The 22,925-nt window shown below is 36.2% G+C and overlaps 1 protein-coding gene across 2 annotated transcripts; it reads right to left on the reverse strand.

Moving 5' to 3' along the window:
- Positions 1–561: 561 nt before the first annotated feature.
- On the reverse strand, positions 562–20,458 carry LOC140880546 (uncharacterized). Of its 2 annotated transcripts, XM_073285092.1 has the most exons (16): positions 20,208–20,458; positions 19,160–19,527; positions 18,816–19,041; positions 18,498–18,743; positions 18,068–18,183; positions 17,454–17,552; positions 17,288–17,375; positions 16,761–16,990; positions 15,410–15,594; positions 15,027–15,226; positions 2,494–2,826; positions 2,302–2,403; positions 1,932–2,229; positions 1,508–1,656; positions 1,031–1,315; positions 562–944 (listed from the first exon to the last, which is right to left on the reverse strand). In XM_073285092.1, the coding sequence occupies exons 2-16, from the start codon at positions 19,456–19,458 to the stop codon at positions 732–734; spliced, it is 3,069 nt and encodes a 1,022-aa protein (XP_073141193.1). In that variant the 5' UTR covers positions 19,459–19,527; positions 20,208–20,458; the 3' UTR covers positions 562–731. The 2 variants fall into 2 exon arrangements, with proteins under 2 accessions (XP_073141193.1, XP_073141194.1); XM_073285093.1 differs by lacking the exons at positions 19,160–19,527; positions 20,208–20,458 and having other exon boundaries at positions 18,498–18,711; positions 18,816–19,018.
- Positions 20,459–22,925: the final 2,467 nt, after the last annotated feature.

Genomic DNA, 22,925 nt, shown 5'->3' on the forward strand with positions numbered 1-22,925 from the left:
TGTACTAGAGATCTTTGGGTAAAATCTTGGACTAGTTAATAGGATGTTCTAATCACGCCTGATCTAATGTCTGTTATTTGAGTTTCTGCTTCTGCTGTTTTGAGCTTTTCTGCTTCGTGTTCTTCTTCTGTTGTTGATGCGCAAAGTCGTTTTGTTAAAACACCGAAACTTAGGCAATTGATTTCTTAACAATTTAGCTCTATAGATCCTTACAAAATTTTAATACATAAAAAACTTTTGAAAAAATCTATTCATTCAGTTTAGATACAAAAAAAATAAAAACCAAAGTATTTTGGTATTTCAATATTTTTGAAAACTAAATCCTTATCTAATATGCACATATTTTGTTAATTTTTATCTCATCATAATAATTAATTTTACAAAAACATCATCATAGAATTTATCAAGTGTGTACAAACCAAGGACAAGGTTGAAAATACACAATGAAAAATTTTGACCTTGATTCACACTTTTATAATTGGTATAATATATAGATTAGATTAATCTAGATTTTCACAAAAATGGCCTTGACAAAGATTGCAGAAAATTAAGACAACATGGTTAACATCAAATTAAATATCTATGTTCTTTTTGGGTTCATTTTTCCTATGTTTTTTGAGTTTATATCCATATTTTTACAATTAGTAAAAACTTAATCCCAAAATAAATCTCCTGGCTGCTGCACCTAAACCACACACCTTACATTAATGTTACAAGTCACATTTGCTAAATCAATGAGTTACTGATCCATTAACGACTGGCTCTCCTTCAGGTTTTACTGTTCGTTCAACGACAAAGCGGTCGACGATTCTTACAGTGTTGACAGGATCTTGCTGAGAGGAAACCGATCGCCATTTGCTCGGATGCTTTCTGAGGTAGCCAAGGCTTTGTGGCTGTTTCAACTCTCTCTCCCAGCTAGGATCCAGCTTCCACTCCTTCGGAACCTGCAAAAAAAACAGGAGATTGAGCTGGGAATTCAGATTTCATATTAATCAGACTGTCAAAAAATGTGCACCATTGGTTTTTATACTTTATCGACTGCAAGGGTGAAAACTTCAAGATCGCCTTTCGGGTCTATGTGGAATCGTGTGAATGACTTGTAGTTAGCAATGCGCAGGGATGAGAATGCTTCGTCAAAGTGTATGTGAAGCCAATTGATGCAGATATAGAGGTAGCTCCCAAAAATCAATGACACGATGGGGGTCGAAAAGACCCAGAAGTAAAGGAAGACGGAAGCATAATAAATCGCAGCACCTCCTCGGGGAAGTGAATCCATCCCATTCTTGCAGATGTTCTTCCTGGTGACAGCCATCACCTGAAAATTGGTTGGCATAAAGCAAAAAATAAATTAGGGATTCGGAGAGAAGCATGACTATGAGTCCTTTTTATGCCAATCTGGAGCATACATATAAACCTTAAAAATTAAGGTAAATCAATGCCCTTCGTATACCATTGCATGTGGCATAGAAAAATCCAAGACACGGATGAGTCAGCAAAGCATTCTCACCTCAGGCACATCAAAAGCGGACATCAGGTACTTGATGCATGCTGGATATAGACCGAAAGTCCATTGCTCCATGCGTGCTCTGAGGCCTGTTGGGTCCGGAAAGTGCTCACTCTCAACAGATCGATACCACTCATACAAAGTGTGATAACCTGCGGCACTTTAAATTGCTTAGGTGACAGTGGGTACCATCAATGAAGTATCAACGGAAATGTGAGTATGGTATCAACAAACAGTTAGTTAAAAAATAGAAATTTAAAATATGCCATGGAATGGCTGATGGTTAGACAAAGTTCAACATGTATGTCCATAAAAGAACGAAAACTGAATCAAAAAATTAAAAGAAAAATATCCCACAGACCAACATGCAAATTTCTTACTCGGAAAAAAAAAATTTAATTTATTGATGGAATGAAACCATCATCACCTGCATTTGCCAATAACTTATGCCTGATACATGTCTCAATCCCCAATTCCAAAAGCAACATTAAAATCAACGCAGCAGTCAGGTGCGCAGACACATGGAGTATGCCGATGATTATTCTTCTCTTTCGAGACACTTTTGAGGGCACAAAGGTGATGGCAGTAACTAACAATAAAAGAGCCCCGGCTGAGGACACATACGACCATCCCAGCATATAGATGAAAGCATCCCATACCGTGCCAAAGAAGCTTCTTAGATGGCCAGAAAATGTATCGTCTCGTAAGATATGTCCTAGCTTACACTAGAAAACGAAAGGAAACTGGTGAGACATCCGTTAATTGAACATACTGTGATAATGTTGCTAAATGTTTACCTGTGGAAACATGGAAAAGGCCAAGATGAAATATAAAAAGCCACCTATTGTATCAAACTGCCAATTTTTCTTCCGAAACTTCAATATATTCCCTAAAGCAATCTGCACAAAATTTCAATAAGAAATAGTTTCGAATATGATAAAAAGGATAGCAATTTACAAATAGTTTGTATCACAAAACTGTTGATGCACCCTGCTTGAGTCTTCAAACGAAGGGTAAGATGCCTTGCTTTCATATGGCGTCCCATACAAATTGTTGAAATTACTAAAGACATGAGTGGGATGCAAAAATGCCCCACCACAACCATTAACAAGTAAATGTTGCACATGTACGGGCTTCTCTGACTGCACATATGAATGGCGCATGTAATGATGCAAGTCTCCTGCCATTCTGAGCTTACACCTTCCTTTCAAATAGTCGCATATTAGATGGGTAACATTCTTCCCACTCACGTCTTCCCAGTACCAGTCAAGAAGCCAATTAGGTTCATGGGTCATTATAATCACAGAATCAGAGTCTCCAACCTGAAAAACAAATAAGAACAAGTCAAGAAAGACCTTGGACAATGCTGAGTTGGAAGTCTCTTAAGTCCAATTTCATAACCTTCAGAAATCGTATGTTAACATCGACATCAAGGATAAGATATTAAGATAAATTCTTTATTGAGATGTTGGATGATGCCCAAAATCTGCTAATTCAAACCAGAGACCCAAGGTGCACTGTAACTTATAGTAACCGAGACATCCACTCAAATTTTGTTATTAAATCAATCAATTAATTTCCGCCATGTCCTCTTCACATATGACCATGTCTTTCTCTCCTCAATCAGCTCTCATGCCTTTTCTCCTCCATTAAGGTTCATGTGGTCATGCCTTTTCTCTTCAATCATCATTCCTTGTTCTATATTTCATAGACAACATTTTCTTTTTCATCCACCTCCAGCTCATCCATGATAATTTGTCTAGTACCAAGCTTGGGCTTCTCTAAACCCCAAGAGGGTAAAAGAAATCTCGACCTACTGGGCTATAGCAACCATATGCCTTTCGTACTAGTCCGCTGGGGACTGAAAGTAGAACAACATTTAAAGCCATTTGGAGCTCAATGTTAACCGATTTCCTAAACCACATGCCTTTTTTACTGATTTTTTTCATGCCTTTCTTTCAATTTTGAAAAATCTTAATTTTACAAAACAAATTAAATATTTAAGACAACAAATCCAGGGATGGATTTTGATTTCAAAAATTGTTTGTTTTTGAATCAAATATTCATTAAAACAGTAAGAATTTCACGGAAGGCACGTCATCATCATCATCATCATCATATTATTATTATTATTATTATTATTATTATTATTATTATTATTATTTCTTTGCCTTGTAGCATGGAATTCAGAATCTGGCCAGAATTACAGAGAGAGCAACAATAGATTACAAAATTATATGCCAAACTAATGAATCATGAAATGTCCATTTTTGTTTCCTTCAAATTTTACCTAAATTATTTGAATGGGATTTGATTTTCTTTCAACATTGAGGACCAAGCTTTTACCTGATGAAGAGAAATAGCTTCATAATCAAGGAACTTTTTATCCTCCATTTTAAATTAATTAATTTCAACACCAAACATAGATCATTGTGGATCACACATTGTTCTCACGACAAAATAAGCACATATATTTGAAGGAAATTTGTTGAGAAATTCAAAAGATTGGATTAGATTCTTCCAGAATTGCTCCTAATAATTTGTCTTTTATGTTTAGAAATATAATATGTAATTAGTCATTTGCAATCTTTCCTAGAATATATTTATTTTCTTCCTAGAATAGATGTTATTCTATTCCTAGGATAGATTATTAGAGTTGTATATATGATGTACTTGTGTATCAAAAGATATAGCGTGAGAAATCAAAAAGAGTATTCCTCTTTATGGCATCAGAGACAGGTTAGGGTTCTGCAAAATTTTTCCGATCTACTCACTGCCTAAACACTATCAGCCGTCCCTTCAATTTCATTCATACATTTTTTACCTATCTTCATCATGTATGAAACATTTGAAAATATCCGCAAAGAAACCGTTGTTGTTAAGTCTGAAAATCAAAGCAATCAAACTTTTGGGGAGTTTCAAAATGTACAAGTCTCGTACAAAACTGAATGGGCGAAATTACTTGAAATGGTCTCAAATTGTGAAGACATTTCTGAAAGGCAAGGGGAAGATTAGCCACTTGTTAGGCGAGTCCCCGACCCCTAAGGATCCCAAGTTCATTGTTTGGGAAGAAGAAGACTCTATGATTATGTCATGACTTTGGAATTCGATGACGCCAGAGGTGTGTGGACCATATATGTTTCTCACTACAGCGAAGGAAATTTGGGAAGCAGTAACACAGACATACTCCAAGGTCAAAGATGTTGCATTAATCTATGAGGTTAAGACAAAACTCTCAACAACCAAGCAAGGTAATTTATCCATCATTGAATACTATAATGTAATGAAAGGATTTTGGTTGGAGTTAGATTATTATCAAGATTTCAAGATGAAATGTAGCGAGAATGCTGTAACTCTTAAACAATGTGGAAAGAGAGAGAATTTTTGAGTTTTTGGCAGGACTTAACATGGAATTTGACCAAGTTAGAGTCCAAATCCTTGGAAGGGATACACTGCCATCGCTCAATGAAGCCTTTTCTCTCATAAGGGCAGAATGCCAAGTTCCAATCCAGAAGGGTCTGCTATGATGATCACAGAAACGAAAACTCCAAGTGAAGCCCTAAATGTTGCTGAAGCAAAGAAAAATGGACAGAGATCCACTTACAAAGACAATCTGTGGTGCAATTATTTCAAGAAAAAAGGGCACACGAAAGAAAATTGCTGGAAACTTCATGGAAAACCCCCGTCGATGAGCCAAGGTGGAGGCTATAGAGGAAATCAAGTAAAAGGCCAAGCACATCACACTAATATGGAAGGACTAGTTCATGATCAACAAATTACTGAGAATGGAGGGTTCAACATAGAGGAAATTGAAAGGCTAAGAAACTTCCTCAACAATCTTGAGAAGCCTTCTGGATCATGCTTTCTTGCTCAGAATGGTAAAATCCTAAAATCTTGTGCCTTTAGTGCCTCAAACAAATGCAATTCTGCCACCTGGGTCATTGACTCGGGTGCAACAGATCACATGACATACTCTGCAAGCTGTTTCACCACCTATCAGCCATGTTCTAGCAATAGAAAAATCAAAGTTGCTGATGGTTCATTAATCACAGTTGCTGGTCAAGGAACAGTGGTTCTTTCTTCTTCATTCATTCTTAAAGACATGTTACATGTCCCCAGACTTTCTGTTAATTTATTATCCATCACTAAATAACTCAAGATTTGGATTGTCATGTGACATTTTTCAATGATCATTGTATTTTCCAGGACCAAACTATGGGGAGGATGATTGGGCAAGCTAGAGCAATGGAAGGGCTGTATCTTCTTAAAGACAAGGATAGCTGTAGTGATCCCTCGTCCCTTTCTTTAATTTCTGTCAATTCAAATAAAGATGAGATTTGGAATCATCATCGTCGTCTAGGACATCCTTCATTCACAGCCCTAAAGAGAATGTTTCCCTCTTTGTTTAGAAATATTAATGTCGAGTCTTTTCATTGTGAAGTATGTGAATTTTCAAAGCACCATCGAGTGCCATTTCCTGTGAGCAACACAAGATCTTTATCACCTTTTGTCTTAATTCACTCTGACATATGGGGACCGTCAAGAATTTCCAACATTTCAGGGGCTAAAGGGTTTGTAACGTTTATTGATGATTGCACTCGAATGACTTGGGTATATCTCCTTAAACAAAAATCAGATGTGAGTCATGTTCTCCCAGTTTTCTTTAACATGATAAAAACACAATTTGGAGTAAACATTAGAGGTATTAGGACAGACAATGCTAGGGACTATTTCAATCAAGCATTGTCATCATATTTTGAAAAAGAAGGCATTGTTCACCAATCTTCATGTGTTGACACTCCACAACAAAACGGAGTCGCCGAAAGAAAAAATAGACATCTTCTTGAAGTAACCCGAGCCTTACTTTTCCAAAATCATGTTCCAAAAAGCTATTGGGGAGAGGCAGTTTTAACCTCTGCATATTTAATCAATCGGTTGCCCTCTAGAGTCATTGACTTCAAAAGTCCCTTGAACTATATGTCAGAGTTCTTTCCTAACAATAATTTCTACTCAAAAATACCCCCAAAGATCTTCGGTCGTGTTTCCTATGTTCACATTCACAAATATCAGCGGAGTAAACTCGACCCAAGGGCCCTTAGATGCATCTTTGTAGGTTATTCTACCACACAAAAGGGATACAAATGCTATTATCCTTCCTCTAGAAAAATTTGTGTCCAAAGACGTCACATTTGGCGAGAAACAGTCGTTTTTTGGCCCAGCTAATCTTCAGGGGGAGCATAGCCAAAAGAAAGATGAATATGATGAATTCGATCTGTTTTCTTTACCCATTCCAGTCACAAAAGGACAAAAACCAGAAACACCAGCCAATAAAACAAGAACAGAAATTGAACCTGTTGAACTTACAATGGTCAATCCAAGTCCAAATTCCCATTCCAGTTCAACATTGCATCTGGATATTGAATCTTCTCAAATAAACCCACGTGGAACCACTATAGATCGTCCATTACAGGTCTATACAAGGAGATTACAGCCCAACCCAATGTCTCAGCAGATCCATGAGTCCGAACCCATACAAGGTACTGAAACTCATTCTCATTCACCTTTTTTTCCTACTATTGTTGATACTGAGCAACCTATAGCTATTAGGAAAGGTAAACGAAAATGTACTGAAACTTCATTGTATCCTATAACTCATTACATAACCTTCAAAAACTTTTCTCCTTCACATAGAGCTTTTCTCACTAAAATAAACACCATCCAAATTCCACGAACCTTTCATGAGGCACTAGGAAATAAGAATTGAGAGGATGCTTGTTACGGCCCAAATATGCAAGAGGTTCTAAGATACTGGGCCTAACCAAATCAAGCCCATTAAGAGAAACGTTTATTCTAGAAACAAATAACTTGAGGAAGGGGAAACAGTATTATAAAGGGAAGGAATACATTGAGGGAAAGCATTTTTGTTAATTGGTTTCGAAGGTTAATACTAGCGTTTGCTAGGGACTAGCGTGAGCTAGGGTTGTACAGAGATCATCTCTGGGTTTTTCTTTACTATAATTCTCTTCTATTATATATATAAATTGTGGTTCCTAACAATTGGTCCGACCTGCCGGATCTTAGTCGGAAAGGTAACGGCAACCACAATTTGAGTAGAGTGTCAAAGATGAAACTGCCAATTTCAGACGTGGAGCTGGAAAAACAACTCACAAAAGCTGGGAAAGCTCTTCATCAGCCTCCTTCATCATCGGACAAACTCCTCCGTCTCCTTGATCAAGCTGAGAAGCTTCTATCGAAAGTCGAGCAGTCACCGTGTAAATCTATGCTATCGGCTCTTTCACCACTGATGGATGTATTGGGGACGACAGAATTCCTCAAGCATTCTGATGTTGATGTAAAGGTAGGAGCAGCTTCTTGCATTAGTGAGATTATTAGAATTACGGCACCGGAGGCTCCTTACAATGATTACAAAATGAAAGAGGTTTTCTATTTGATAGTATCGGCTTTTGAGGATTTCACGGACATTGCTAGCAGATCTAATTTCAAAAGGGTAACCATTCTCGAAACCATGGCTAAGGTAAGGTACTGTCTGATCATGTTGGATTTAGAAATGGCTGAGACGATTATTGAGATGCTTAAATACTTCCTTAGATTTATAAATGTTCATCATTCAGAAATATTTTTAAGGCAATGGAGACAGTGATGACTCTTGTTTTTGAAGAAAGTGAGGATATGGATATAACGTTGATTTTACCCACAATTATGGCTGCCATGAAAAGGAGTAATGAAGGGATACTGTCAAATGCAAAAAAATTGGTGGCGCAGGTTGTCCAGAACTGTGCAGAGAAACTTAAAACTTATTTACCCCAAGCACTGAAAACGATAGAGCAAGAGGGAGTTGAGGAGGTAGAAGAGTGTTGAGAAGTTTATTTAGGAAAGATATGATTTTATTTTATTTTATAGAAATAAAATATCTCACAGATTTTGTGGGATATTATTCTGATTTGTTTTTTATCTATTTAAAGTGTATCTATCGTTAAGTTTGTATAGACTGAAAATAAGAATTAATAAAAAGATTTTTCCTCTCCTATCTATCATGTTCTATCGTATTCTGTAAAATCAACATGATATCAAAGCCATAGACGGTCATGAACTTTAAGGCAGCAATGGTCGGCGCTACTGGTGGTCCTGAATCCGGCAGCTCCAGCGGCGGATCTCAAACTGCAGGCCTGTCTCTCTCCGATACATCCCTGCAGATCACGATCCATAAATTAAATGGCAAGAACTACCTTGAGTGGGCGCAATCTGTGCGTCTTGTCATCGATGGCAAAGGAAAGCTAGGATATTTGACCGGTGAAATGAAAGCTCCACAAAAATCTGATGCAAAGTTCACTCAGTAGAGATCTGAAAACTTACTGGTCATGGCATGGCTCATTAATTCCATGGATCCCCTAATTGGCAAACCTTTTATGTTTCTGCCCACTGTCCGTGATATTTGGGAGGCCGTACGAGAGACGTACTCTGACTTGGAGAATTATTCTCAATTATATGAGCTGACCACTCGCATGTGGCAAATCAAACAAGGCAGTAGGGATGTCCCAACCTACTACAATGAGTTGATGGTTATCTGGCAAGAGCTGGACCTCCTCGACGGGGAGGAATGGGAATGCAACAAAGACAGCGTGCGCTACAAGAAAAAAATTGAGCACAGTAGGGTGTTTGTGTTTCTTGCTGGCTTAAACAAAGACCTTGACGAGGTTCGAGGTCGCATACTTGGGCGCAAACCTCTGCCCAGTATTCGAGAAGTTTTCTCAGAGATTCGGCGTGAAGAAGCTCGTCGCCATGTGATGCTAAAGCCTGCTGAAATACCACTGGAAACTGAAGGATCAGCCCTTGTTAGCAAGGAGAATTGGGCAGACAGACGAGTTAGCAAGGAGAATTGGGCAGATAGACGTGATGAAAAATCAAAGCCATGGTGTGAAAAGTGTAAAAAACCCTGGCATACCATTGAAACATGCTGGGAAATTCATGGGAAACCAGCACATCTCAAGAAAAAACCAGTCAACCATTACAGGCATAATACTGGTAGTCGTGCCCTTCAAACAAGTGCGGATGACTCTGGACAGCAATCATCGCCCTTGGAAACTCTTCCTCTCACAAAGGATCAGCTTGAGCACCTGTACAAATTATTTGACAATCGATTGGGCAAGACTAATTCTTCCTGTTCTGTAGCCCAGACAGGTACTTCCTCGTCCGCCAATGTCGTCCGTTCTATATCTAACAGCTCCTGGATTTTGGATTCAGGTGCAGCAGATCCTATGATGGGATCCTCGCAATATTTTTCCTCCTATGTACCTTGTGCAGGGAACAACAAAGTTAAAATTGCCGATGGTTCCTTTGCCTCTGTTGCTGGAAAAGGAACAATTTTTGTTTCTCCTTTTCTAGCACTTCACAATGTTTTACATGTTCCTCTCCTTTCCTACAATCTCATGTCTATAAGCAAACTAACCCTTGATCTTGATTGTCGTATCAGTTTTTTGCCCTCTCATTGTGAATTTCAGGATTTAGTCTCGGGGAAGATGATTGGCAATGCTAGGCAAGACAATGGTCTCTACCTGCTCGATGCTCACTCTCTCCTTGGAAGGCAAAATCAGAATACATGTCTCACCTCCAACTCTACTTCGAGTGTTAGTGAAATAATGTTATGGCATAGCCGACTAGGTCATCCAAACTTTGCTTATTTAAAACAATTGTTTTCCAAGTTATTTATTAATAAAAATGTCTCTACTTTGCATTGTGAATCGTGTGAATTAGCTAAACATCATAGATCCCATTTCCCCCCCCCCAACCATATAAAAAATCTGCTCCTTTTACCATGATTCATAGTGATGTTTGGGGTCCGTGCAAAATCAGAACTTTGTCTGAAAAAAAATGGTTTATCACCTTTATTGATGATCATTCTCGAATGACTTGGGTATTTCTTTTAAAAGATAAGTCTGAAGCAGGAAATACTTTCCAAAATTTTTACAAAATGGTTCAGACACAATTTCAAACCAGGATCAGAATTTTTCGGAGTGATAATGGCAAGGAATATTTCAATCATATTCTAGGGAATTTTTTCATTAATCATGGGATTATAAATCAAAGCTCTTGTCCTCATACTCCTCAACAGAATGGGGTGGCTGAAAGGAAAAATAAACATCTCCTTGAAGTTGCTCGGGCCATTAGTTTTCATACTAAAGTTCCCAAGTACCTCTGTGGAGAAGCAATCCTAACAGCTACTTACATACCAAAATTTTGAACTTTCAAACTCCTATGACAATTTTTCAAAAATGTTTCCCTGATACGCGTTTGTTAACAAATATTCCTCTCAAAATTTTTGGAAGTCTCACCTTTGTTCATAATCATGATCCGAAAATTTCAAAACTTGATAAGAAGGCCATTCGGTGCATCTTTGTTGGTTATCCTGCTAACCAACGAGGATATAAATGTTTTGATCCTATTTTAAAAAAATTCTTTGTGTCTATGGATGTCACCTTTTTTGAAGGCCAGTCCTACTACAATCATCTTCAGGGGGAGCGCCTACAAGAAGATGAATACTTAACTCATTCAGATTTCAATTCAGATTTCCAAATTGAATTTGGAAATACTGAACCTTCTGATCAGCCGTTAATTGAAAGCACTCTTGATCCAACTAACACTGTAGAAACAGGTAAGACATATGATTTTGTCTACACAAGGAGAAGAGATGCAAAGAAAGAGGGAGACTCTGTCTCAGTACCAAACCATGAATCAACTCTGAGACCCAATCATGAAACTCATGATGACTCCTCAACAAATCTTGATATTGAACTTCCTATTGCTCAAAGGAAAGGTGTTCGGTCTTGCACAAAACATCCCATCTCAAATTTTGTATCGTATAACCATTTGTCATCTTCATATCATGCATTTATCTCTCAGATGGAAGCCATTCGTGTTCCTAATAATGTACAGGAGGCTTTAAAGTTACCTGAGTGGAAAGAAGCAATTCAAGAGGAGATGAAAGTATATACTGACGCAGATTGGGCAGCATCGATTACTGATCGACGATCGACTACAGGGTACTGCACATTTGTATGGGGTAATTTGGTAACTTGGAGAAGTAAAAAACAGAATGTAGTTGCTAGAAGCAGTGCAGAGGCTGAATTTCGGTCCATAGCTCAAGGAGTATGTGAGGTGCTATGGTTAAAAAGGGTCATGGAGGAACTAAACATCACCATAAACTTTCCCATAAAGTTATATTGTGATAACAAAGCAGCTATTAGTATTGTCCATAATCCTGTGTTGCATGAAAGGACAAAACATGTTGAGGTTGACAAGCACTTCATAACGGAGAAGATTGAAGAAGGCATAATTTGTACTCCGTTTGTTCCCAGTACCTTGCAGTTAGCTGATGTCCTAACCAAGGGGCTGCCAAGACAAGTCTTTGAAGAACAAGTCAGCAAGTTGGGTATGATAGATATCTTCGCACCAACTTGAGGGGGAGTGTTGAGAGGTTTATTTAGGAAAGATATGATTTGATTTTATTTTATAGGAATAAAATATCTCACAGATTTTGTGGGATATTATTCTGATTTGTTTTTTATCTATTTAAAGTGTATCTATCGTTAAGTTTGTATAGACTGAAAATAAGAATTAATAAAAAGATTTTTCCTCTCCTATCTATCATGTTCTATCGTATTCTGTAAAATCAACAAAGAGTTTTCAGATTGTCTTGGGGATCTGAAACTTTCTGGAGAAGGGAATCCATTGGAGTACGAAGAGCGAGATCAGATGGGATGGATGCTAAAGATCGAACGTTACCCAAAAGTCATGGAGTTAATCGGACGGTACGATGGGCGAAAAGCGGTGGAACCATACGAGTATTGTTCAGAGATAGGAGTATTATCGTGGGTGAACATTGTAGCAAGTTGCGTGTGTGGGATAAAAGGGGTGGCACTTGTGCTGGTAGTTGCTTGCAGCCATGAGGTGATGGCAGATTGGGTATACTTAGAGAATGACTTGACGAGTGAAGATCGACTTGAACAAAAATCGGATCGAATGATCAAGCAACAATCGATAATGGTGAAGAGATTGGCATTTATTTGATGAAGCCGCTGAAGCTATGTGATTTATCTAGTAGTGTTATTTTCATGGAAACACTATTGGAAAAGAACTTGGCTCTCAATTCTCATTTGAAATTGCAGAAATTTAACAAGGCAGTAAACTTTTCTGCTATAATTAATGCTTGGACTGAAGATTGTCCTCTTGATTTTGAGATCATTGTCTTCGATGTTGGCTTGATCCTGGGGAAAGCTCAAGACTCAGCCTTGAGGACAAGGCTGATTTGAAGAGAGCGGTATTGTTACGGCCCAAATATGCAAGAGGTTCTAAGACACTGGGCCTAACCAAATCAAGCCCATTAAGAGAAACGTTTATTCTAGAAACAAATAACTTGAGGAAAGGGAAACAGTATTATAAAGGGAAGGAATACATTGAGGGAAAGCATTTCTGTTAATTGGTTTCGAAGGTTAATACTAGCGTTTGCTAGGGACTAGCGTGAACTAGGGTTGTACAGAGATCATCTCTGGGTTTTTCTTTACTATAATTCTCTTCTATTATATATATAAATTGTGGTTCCTAACAATGCTATGAGAGAAGAGATGAATGCTCTAGAAAGGAACAAGACATGGGAGGTAGTTGAATTGCCTAAGGGAAAGAAAACTGTAGGGTGTAAATACCCTTAGGAAAACTGTAGGGTGTAAATGGGTATTTACACTAAAATATAAGGCAGTTGGCAGCCTAGAAAGATATAAGGCTAGGCTAGTAGCAAAGGGATATACTCAAACATTGGTATAGATTATCAAGATACATTTGCACCAATTGCAAAAATGAATACCATTCGAATTTTAATTTCTTTGGCAGCTAACTTTGGATGGTCTATGCAGCAATATGATGTTAAGAATGCCTTTTTACATGGTGACTTGGAGGAGGAAGTGTATATGGATCCTCTACCTGGATTCAATGGTTCTCTTTCTAAAAGCCAAGTGTGCCTATTGAAGAAGGCACTCTATGGTTTAAAACAATCACCACGAGCATGGTTTAGCAGGTTCACCAAAACCATGCAAGGAGTGGGATATAAACAAAGCCAGGGGGATCCTACACTGTTCATCAAACATTCAGTTGCAGGGGAAGTTACAATTCTTATTGTTTATGTTGACGACATAATTGTGACAGGCAACGATCAAGTGGAAAAGGAATCTCTTGAGAAGAAACTAGCTGCTGAATTTGAGATTAAAGAACTTGGTAAGCTCAAATACTTTCTTGGCATAGAGCTAGCTCAATCAGAAAAGGGGATTTTTATTTCACAACAAAAATATGTTCTAGATCTCCTAAAAGAGACTGGGATGATAAGCTGCAAGCCATGTGATACTCCAGTTTAACCAGGGCAAAAACTTGACATGAATGAAGAAGAAGAAGGAGTAGATAAAGGCCAATATCAGAGATTGGTAGGCAAGCTTATCTATTTGTCACATACACGACCAGATATAGCATTTGCAGTGAGTATGATCAGTCAATTTATGCACAATCCAAAGACATCTCACCTTCAATCAGTCTACAGAGTACTCAAGTACTTGAAAGGAAATCCAGGTAAGGGAATTCTTTATAGAAAAAATGGATCCCTAAAAGTGGAAGGCTACACCGATGCAGATTGGGCAGGAGCAGTGGTTGACAAAAGGTCCACTTCAGGATATTGTACCTTATTGGGTGGAAACTTGGTAACATGGAGAAGTAAAAAGCAAAATGTGGTGTCAAGATCAAGTGCAGAATCTGAGTTCAGATCAATGGCATTAGGAATTTGCGAGTTGTTGTGGCTTAAGATCATCCTAGAAGATTTAAAGGTGACGTGGGACGGACCTATAAGATTGTACTGTGACAACAAGTCTGCCATTAGTATTGCACACAATCCAGTGCAACATGATTGAACAAAACACATTGAAGTGGATAGACATTTCATAAAGGAGAAACTTGCCAGTGGACTGATTTGTACTCATGTTCCAACAGGTGGCCAACTTGCAGATATCTTCACTAAGGGACTATCTGATACTACATTCAAGAATATTTTAGACAAGCTGGGAATGACAGATCTTTACCAACCAGCTTGAGGGGGAGTGTTGAGAAATTCAAAAGATTGGATTAGATTCTTCCAAAATTGCTCCTAATAATTTGTCTTTTATGTTTAGAAATATAATATGTAATTAGTCATTTGTAATCTTTCGTAGAATATATTTATTTTCTTCCTAGAATAGATTTTATTTTATTCCTAGGATAGATTATTAGAGTTGTATATATGATGTACTTGTGTATCAAAAGATATAGCGTGAGAAATCAAAAAGAGTATTCCTCTTTAAAATCACCTTCACACATTGTTGTGTTTACATCACCTTAATTTTAAAATCAGCAAAACAACTAAAGACATTCATTTTCAGATACATTCGGTAATACAGCACGAGGACAACTATAGCCAGATTATTAGAAATGTCACCTTTTCCTTGATCAACTCTGAAAAAAACTTGAATTGGTAGACATCAATATCGCAATGCAAAGCAAGATCGAGACCAAAGACCCACCATCCTTTGGGTAGCTGAAGGGCAAAATAACTTTTCTTTTGAGGCATAAACCATCCACCTAACCAGCTCTTGTGACAAATGTATCGCATAAATGTCTGAAGCCCGTCAAACCAATCTGAAAATTCACAAAGACGGTTGGCTATGTTACACATTCATGAACAAGAAAGAGCAAAAGGTAGATTAATCAGAGAAATTAAATGGCGGAGGGCATAAAGTAGTTAAGAAACAAAAGATGCCTATGGTACCAAAAAGAAATAAAGGAAGAAGCCCAAAGCGCAGGCCAAGAACCGAAACAAACCATGATTTCCAGGTATGAGAAAGCACTGAGGCCCATCATACTGTTTCAAAGACGAGAACCCAGGAGGCAATTCCGGTTTGTTTACAGCTATATGCTCCTTCTTATACCAAACTGGAGGTTGCAGAGCATATTCAAAGGGACGAAAAAGACGATTTTCATATGTAAATTCTGATGGATTGGGATACCTGGATAACAAACACGAAATTCAATGCTTAATCCACCTTACAATGAAGTTAAAACGCTTCATCAAGCATGATCCAAAAGCATCTACGACATACACATTATTTATTGATGAAGACGAAACAAAAATATTGCCATTTACATTAACTGGCATTTTGTTTTGTGAAGTTTAAGTGATCCTCAACCACCTTGACATGGAAAGTACTTGTCGTGATCGCTCCAAGATAACACATTTTAAAGTTATATTGAAAATACTGCTATGACATTGAAAAATCGCAAGAATCTACCTTCTAAAAGAGAATCTGATACATCACATGACCCAAATGAGCTGATCTCGGGAACATAATACAATCTGATTTGTGAACAGATAAAATTACTTTAATGTGTCCATTGACATTATAGTAGAACTGTTCCCTTTTAAGGGACCATTTTTCAATTAGTACGTTTAACTATTACAGATAAGGCAGATAGAGATGCAGATAGTGGATTTCATTGACCAAAGATACATTCCAATCGGCCATATCTTACTTATCCAACCTTCTGGGGATTATACACCTGATCTGCTAAATCATTCACTTGACCAAATACCTAGCATCTTGTCTGAAGAGGATAACTGGATTCTGACAACGCCCTCTTTGAATGAACTCAAATTCATGCTTTATCTTTGGCACAAGCAGGTTAAGATCTGTTTTCAGTATTTTCCCCCAAAACTATCGGGAATTTTTCAAGGGAGATCAATGGGAAGCAATTCTAGATTTTAAGAGGTTCACCTTAGCCCAAGAGCTTCACCTATAATAGTATGAATGAGACAAGCTCATGAAATTTTACGAGCTCAAGCTTGAGTACAAAAGATTGAACTCGAGCATAAAATAAACGGATTCAGATTAAGCCTGCAAGCTCAGATTTTGCTTATATTTGTTTTGAATATGTTGCACGCTCAAATCATGAGTTCAACTTGCAAGCTAAAGCTCACGAAATACCATATAGTATTTCTTTTATATATTACTAAAAAAATAAATTTTACTTTACATAAATATAAAAATTATTTAAAATTTTAGAATGGATCCCAGAAGCGCAAAAACAGTAATTTTTTAACATTCCCTTTATCGTCGCACACTTAAAAAAATAATGATGAAATACTACCAGAGGAAAGACAAGGTATCGAGCTTACGCAAGATCACCTCCAATAAGGAGCAGGTTACCACGGGGCAGCATAATCGGTGAATCATCACTGCAAACTCTAACTGAAGGCTGAGCAAGAAGTCGTGCAACGCTATAGGAAGAATTTCCACCGTCACCAGTATCAGCCATAAAATCAAACCATAATTCTTCTCTCTCGCTAAATTGGTCATATAAAAGATCCTCATGCTTCCCTCCAACTTCAGCCCTGCTCATTGCAGCCTGCAGCAATAGGGTAAATGGAAAATCATCAAAAAAAGGCACCATATCTGGTATGATAACATAAAATAACAGCATGTGCCGAAAACAGAATAAAACTAATTATGAGAATCGTCAAGATATTCTTTGTTAAAGAAAAATGCGAGAGTTTCACTAAAATGCATTCAGATTATGGCTCTTTCTTCAATAATAAGATCCATCATTGTGAGACAAATCTTTAAACGAAATTGTTTTGAGTTTATGTTGAAGAATAAATTTCAATAGGAGCATCAATAATATGAACATGGAACTTTCAAATACCTGCATCATACGCATGTCAAAGCGTCCAACAAACACAGTAACTGATACAAGGAGGTCAAAAACTGTCTTGAATAAATCAGCAGATGTCCTGCATTATAGAAATTGAAAACAAATTATTTGAGGATACATATGGAAAGAAAGATAGATAGCTGGAGAGTGGGTATACCCCGAATACCAAGGCACCATCTCCAAGAAATCGGGCTTCATTTGCTTTTTCTTCAACTTGTCAAATTCATTTTGTGATACAGGGTGAGTAAGAGCCCATCTATTAGTTGGAGCATGTGATCAATATAGAGAATTTAATCAATTAGAACTTGACTAAACTTCATTGAAAAAGGAGAGTTGATGAAACAACATTTGATGAATTATCATGTTAGTTACAAACTGAAAACCATGGACAATCAATCTTAAAGTAGCTAAAAGGTAGAAGCAAACAAAGCCTAGCAGTGGCTTAAAATAATGCAACAATGCCAAGAAGATTGGTGACTCTTGCACTCACCCCCCTAAGCTACATAAAGTTGGATTAAAAAAAAAACTAAATATGAACAATTATCAAAGAAAGATTTGAACGACAATTTACTCGCCTCCTAAGTTATATAAAGTTGGATGAACGAAAAAACTTAAATGCCAACACTTATCAAGATATGACAGGTAATATAAATCCATGGTGCTCGTAATTTTTTCCGCATCTTAATGAGAACCTTTGAAGACCACACTGTAAAGCAAAAGCAAATAATACAACTTATGAAATAGAAAAGCAAGGGATTAGTTGACTCTCACCCGGTCGACCTCTCCACAACATAATTTGCCATGTAGAGGCCTATAAAAGTGGCCCATAATGAATAGATAGGAGAAATTTCATCTGGGGATTCTTCACATGACCCGCTACAAGTTAACTGAAACAAGACAAATGCAAACACATAGCCCCAGTTAAGATCATAGACCATAATGATAAGAAAAGCATAGGTGTATGCGTGGATAAAGGATTTGAATGCGAGGGGTTTCAAATCTTTAGTAAAGCGACTTGTTTGGATATTTTTAAATCCAGGGATTTGAAATTCCTTGGTTAAAATTTCAAATTATTTTTTCTATCACTATTGGATTCCAAAACTTTAATTCATGAATTAATTTGAAATATATTCTTCCAAATCCATTTCTCCAATCAAAGACTTCAATTCAAATGTGGCTAAATGTCAAAAGAAAAACATACCTCTCCATAAATAACCCATTTGGAAAGAAACGGATAATCACTGGCAGAACCAACTGGAGCAAACCAAGATTTGCAAACTTGATCTTTAAACTCATTCACACGTACAAATTTCGCAAGCCATGTATTCACTTCTTCTTTGTTCCAAAAAGTAAACCAGCCAGAGAACCTCCTTTCAAATGTCTTGTCTCTCATAATAGCACTGTTACCACAGTGGCTATAAAATACACAACATGCTATACTTATAACCTACACAACAGTAATTCCAGAAATAAGATTCAAGAAATTTAGTTTTTCTCAGGATGCGCTCATTGGACTTACAGCACAATTTTGAAGAATTGTAAGTATTGCAGGTCTCCTTCCAGCCACACGAGCAACAAGTCCAACATACCAGAGGCCAAGAAAGATAACGTGGAAAACAAGAAGAAACAAAATGGAAGATAAATAGATTGTTAAAAACAAAGATAGGTTCATCCTCATATCAACCCCCATTGATTGAAAACTAGGAAGGTGATATAATGCAGCCACCAATATCCAGGCTATATACCTACAAAGTGAAACACCAACATAATCAAACTTCCTTAGATATACATTTTAGTTTCTTATTAAATAATCAGCATTGATGATATTCAACAAAATAAATAGCTCTAACAAGGGATACCTACCAGCGACTGAAATTAGAATAACTTGGTTTGATTGTTTTCCCTATAAATGGAGAAGAAAAAAAATAGAAGAATCCAAGCAAGCAGGCATAGATCGACCACCATTTAATGTTGCTGTCTAATTTCTGGATAAGTGTATGCATATTTTCCGATGAGATGAAAAATAAGCAACCAATAAAAACAGCAATGACCGCATGCCGCGAATGCTGATGCGGATATGGATATGTGTGGGTGAAAATAGTCCTAACTGTCTCCATATTTAGCGTATCTAGTAAACCACTAGGCTGTCTGTCAGGCCCCATTGCAGAATCTTGAAATTAAGTTAACTTCTCCTTCTTAATGTTGCCAGAGACTCGATCCACGAGAAACAACTGCACAACAGAGATCACCAGGTCTGAATACTGCTGACAATTATTATAAATACATACCATGTATGGAACAATGAATATCTTAGTACAACAGCGTGCTGCTATTCATATGGAGTCCTTGGGTAAACAAAGTGATCCAGGCAAAAATTTTCCCTTCTCACACAATCCCAGAAAATGTCAAATAAATTAAAAGAAAGTTCAAGTCTCAAACACCGCACAATCAACGATATTCAAAGTAAGGATCAGAGAGAGTACCCCAAGCAAAATAAACTATAATAATTGTCAACAATGATCAAACGTTTCCAAAATTCAGAAACCAAGAAAGTCTAAATAGTACACCATAAAATTATCCCCATTTGACGTTTCATTCAAGTAGTACCAGAGCAATTCTCCACCGTGGGAAATGAGACAACTCATTTAACAAGAATACCATTAGAAATAATCAACAACTTAGTGAAGCAAATGAATTAAACAAACCAACACAAACTTTGACACACAAAAAACAGGCAACTACGAAAACCAAGAATTCAATACCCCAATTGGGATCCACGAGCATAACTAGCAATTGGGTTTTTCCTATTCCAATCGACATTTATATTTGCATGCTGAACAAACCCAAAAAGGGGGGGAAATTAACAAACGTCCACAGAACACAAAACTCCCCGCAAGTGAATCAAAGTTACCTAATTCAAGTAAGATGAGATAGAGCAAGAGAACCCAGAAAGCAAGCGTGTTGAAAGGAAAAAGGATATATTTCAGAGATCAAGAAACAGGAACCAGCCTATTTCTGAGAGTTAATCCTTGAAAAAAGAAAAAGGAACAATTCCATAATGGAACAGCATATTCTTCGAACTCAGAACTCCCTCGTACCGAACCCAGAAATTATTAGGATTTTTTTTAGAAGTCGGATCCCTTTCGTGCTCCTTTTTTCGTATTTAAATTGGATTTTTGCGTTTACTTTCTTCAGTGCTTCGAGAGCTTTGTCGGTTTATTTGAACTTTTTCAATTTTAATATAATATAATATTAATATTAATAAATAATAATAATTTTTTTTAGAGTTTATATATAATATAATTATTATTATTATTGTTTGAAAAACAAATAATTATTATTGTTGGTACACGAGTCTCGTGTGCTTATACATTATTACTTTCTCTTTAATGAGAACCAAAAAAAAAATGATAAAAAGAGAAAAATGCAATGTTTTGAGGAAAAACGATCAATAAATATCTAATGTCGAACTAAAATATTTGGTCGGTCTTCATGTAAGACATTCTCCTTGCTCAACTCTTGTTTAAATTTAGACAAACACTTTTGTGAGACCGATTCACGAGTCATATTTCGTGAGACGGAATCTAATAGAGTCGTATCTAACCCGCTTTTTTAGGCCCATTTCTCCCGTGGCCTAGTTTCTCGGGTCATTTGCAAAAATGACTCCCTCACAAATTTCTTTTAAGTTTAAGGGTCTTTTGACTTTTATTATATATCTTATATAAATGTGATTTGTAATGACAAGAATGCCCTTTTGATTAATTTGAAATAATATCATCAAATGTTGAATTTGATTCGAAATTAGATTCACTTGATTCATCTAGGTAATAAATATTTTCGTCTTCTAATGAACATTCAATTGTTTCAACTGGATAAAATCCAATGGTGTATAGTTCTTCTAAAAGTTTAACTTTGTTTTTCTTTTCGTTATATTTTGAACATTCATTTGCATAATGTCCTTCTTCATTGCACAACCAACATGTGCAATTCTTTCATTTACCTTTTGGGCAAGGTTGTTTTTTGTTATCAAACTTTTTATAAAATTTTCTTCTATAAGGTTTTCTGAAGAAATTCTTTTTAAATTTTTTTTTCTTATAAGGAATAAATTTCATATTAAAAGATTTATAAGGTTTATTAGATTTATTTTGTTTCTGTCGTTTTAAGTATTTTTGTGACATGTTTGTTTTACAACCATATTCTTTTACCGTGAACTCCATTTTGAAACAACAAAGTTTATTGTTTTGTTTGTAGGATTTAGATATTCTTTTATTTAGCGTTACTTCATGGCATCTTTTTGTTATTATATCTTTGATAAATTTAATAGCTTCTCCTAAGGTTTTTGCATAGGATCTCGTTAAAAATTTATCTTTACTATTTACTGGTATATTAGGTATTTTATTAAAAATATTTAATTTATAATGTTCTTTTTTATCAGCATCTATTAATTTATAATAATTTGTTTCATAATCACAGATAAATTCTTCTAGATAACATAAATTGTATAATTTAATATTATCCAGTATAAAAATTGCTCTATTTTGTTCTATGTTTTTGGCTACTAAATTAGTGTCATTATTAGAAACTCCTAAAAATTCTTGGTACAAGGCATCAACAAATAGTTCGAAATATTGATGTCATGTCATTCCTTGTGGTAGGTTAGTTATTACTAGGTTTTCAGCCCAAGTTCTCACTGCTCCTACCAAAGTTATTTTTATCATTCCATGAGTTAATACTTATATGTTCTCGCTTTTATCTAATAATTGTGTTAATTAAATTTGTACTGATAGTTCATTTGCCCAATGATCTATCCTTGATTTTCTTTCTTTAGTAGTACAACATCCTAAATCTAGAATATTTTGTTTTACGAATCCTGATGTTTTTTATTCTCTGAGAATATCTCTAACATCTTTATATGATCCGAAATACTGGTCTTTATTATATTCGAATCCTTCATTTTTGGTGCCGCTACCACTACCACTACCTACATTCATTCGTAGAGTTAATCGTGGTCTAGAATCATCTTCTGATTCTGGTTCTGAGATATCCATATCTCTATATTGTTCTGTTTCTTGATGAGAATGATACAGTTCTTCTGTATTTATTTTTATTTGTTCATAATCAGATTGATCTGTTTCACTAAACATTTTCATACTTAGTCTTTCCATAAATAAGGGGATTTCTATACCATGATTCAATTTTGAATGGTGGTTCTTCTTTCAGTTTTCTTTTCCCTTTATCTATTGGAAGAAATTCCTTAAAATAGCTTAATATTTCATTACTATGTCTTTCTTGTTCTATTATTAATCTAGTCGTAGCTAAATCAATATATTCTTTGAAAATTTCTTTCTAAATCTTGTATTGTTAGATTGATCTCATCAATTTTACTTTCTAATTCTCCTATTTTTTTATAATTTTGTTAAGGATGTCATTACGATGAGGTTGATTAAGTAACAATGGCTTGTTTAATTTTAAGGATGTTTTGATTCATTGTTCCAATATTTTCAAGGATATCTTCATCATTTCTAGAAAATGATAACGATCTTCTTGGAAAAGAATGTTTTGTTATTTGGAAGTCATTTGAACTCCATTTTTTATAGAAATCTATTTCTTCAATAAATTCATTTCGGGG

This window comes from Henckelia pumila, chromosome 2, assembly GCF_033568475.1.
Source record: "Henckelia pumila isolate YLH828 chromosome 2, ASM3356847v2, whole genome shotgun sequence".
Lineage (NCBI taxonomy): Eukaryota > Viridiplantae > Streptophyta > Magnoliopsida > Lamiales > Gesneriaceae > Henckelia > Henckelia pumila.

Excerpts from the sequence above, each read along its gene's own strand:
- LOC140880546 (XM_073285092.1), bottom strand. The coding sequence starts at position 19,458 with ATGGGGCCTGACAGACAGCCTAGTGGTTTACTAGATACGCTAAATATG. Across the intron at positions 17,376-17,453 it reads ATGGTGCCTTGGTATTCGGG|GACATCTGCTGATTTATTCA; the intron begins GTATACCCACTC and ends TCTATAATGCAG. Across the intron at positions 15,227-15,409 it reads TCTCATACCTGGAAATCATG|ATTGGTTTGACGGGCTTCAG; the intron begins GTTTGTTTCGGT and ends GTGAATTTTCAG.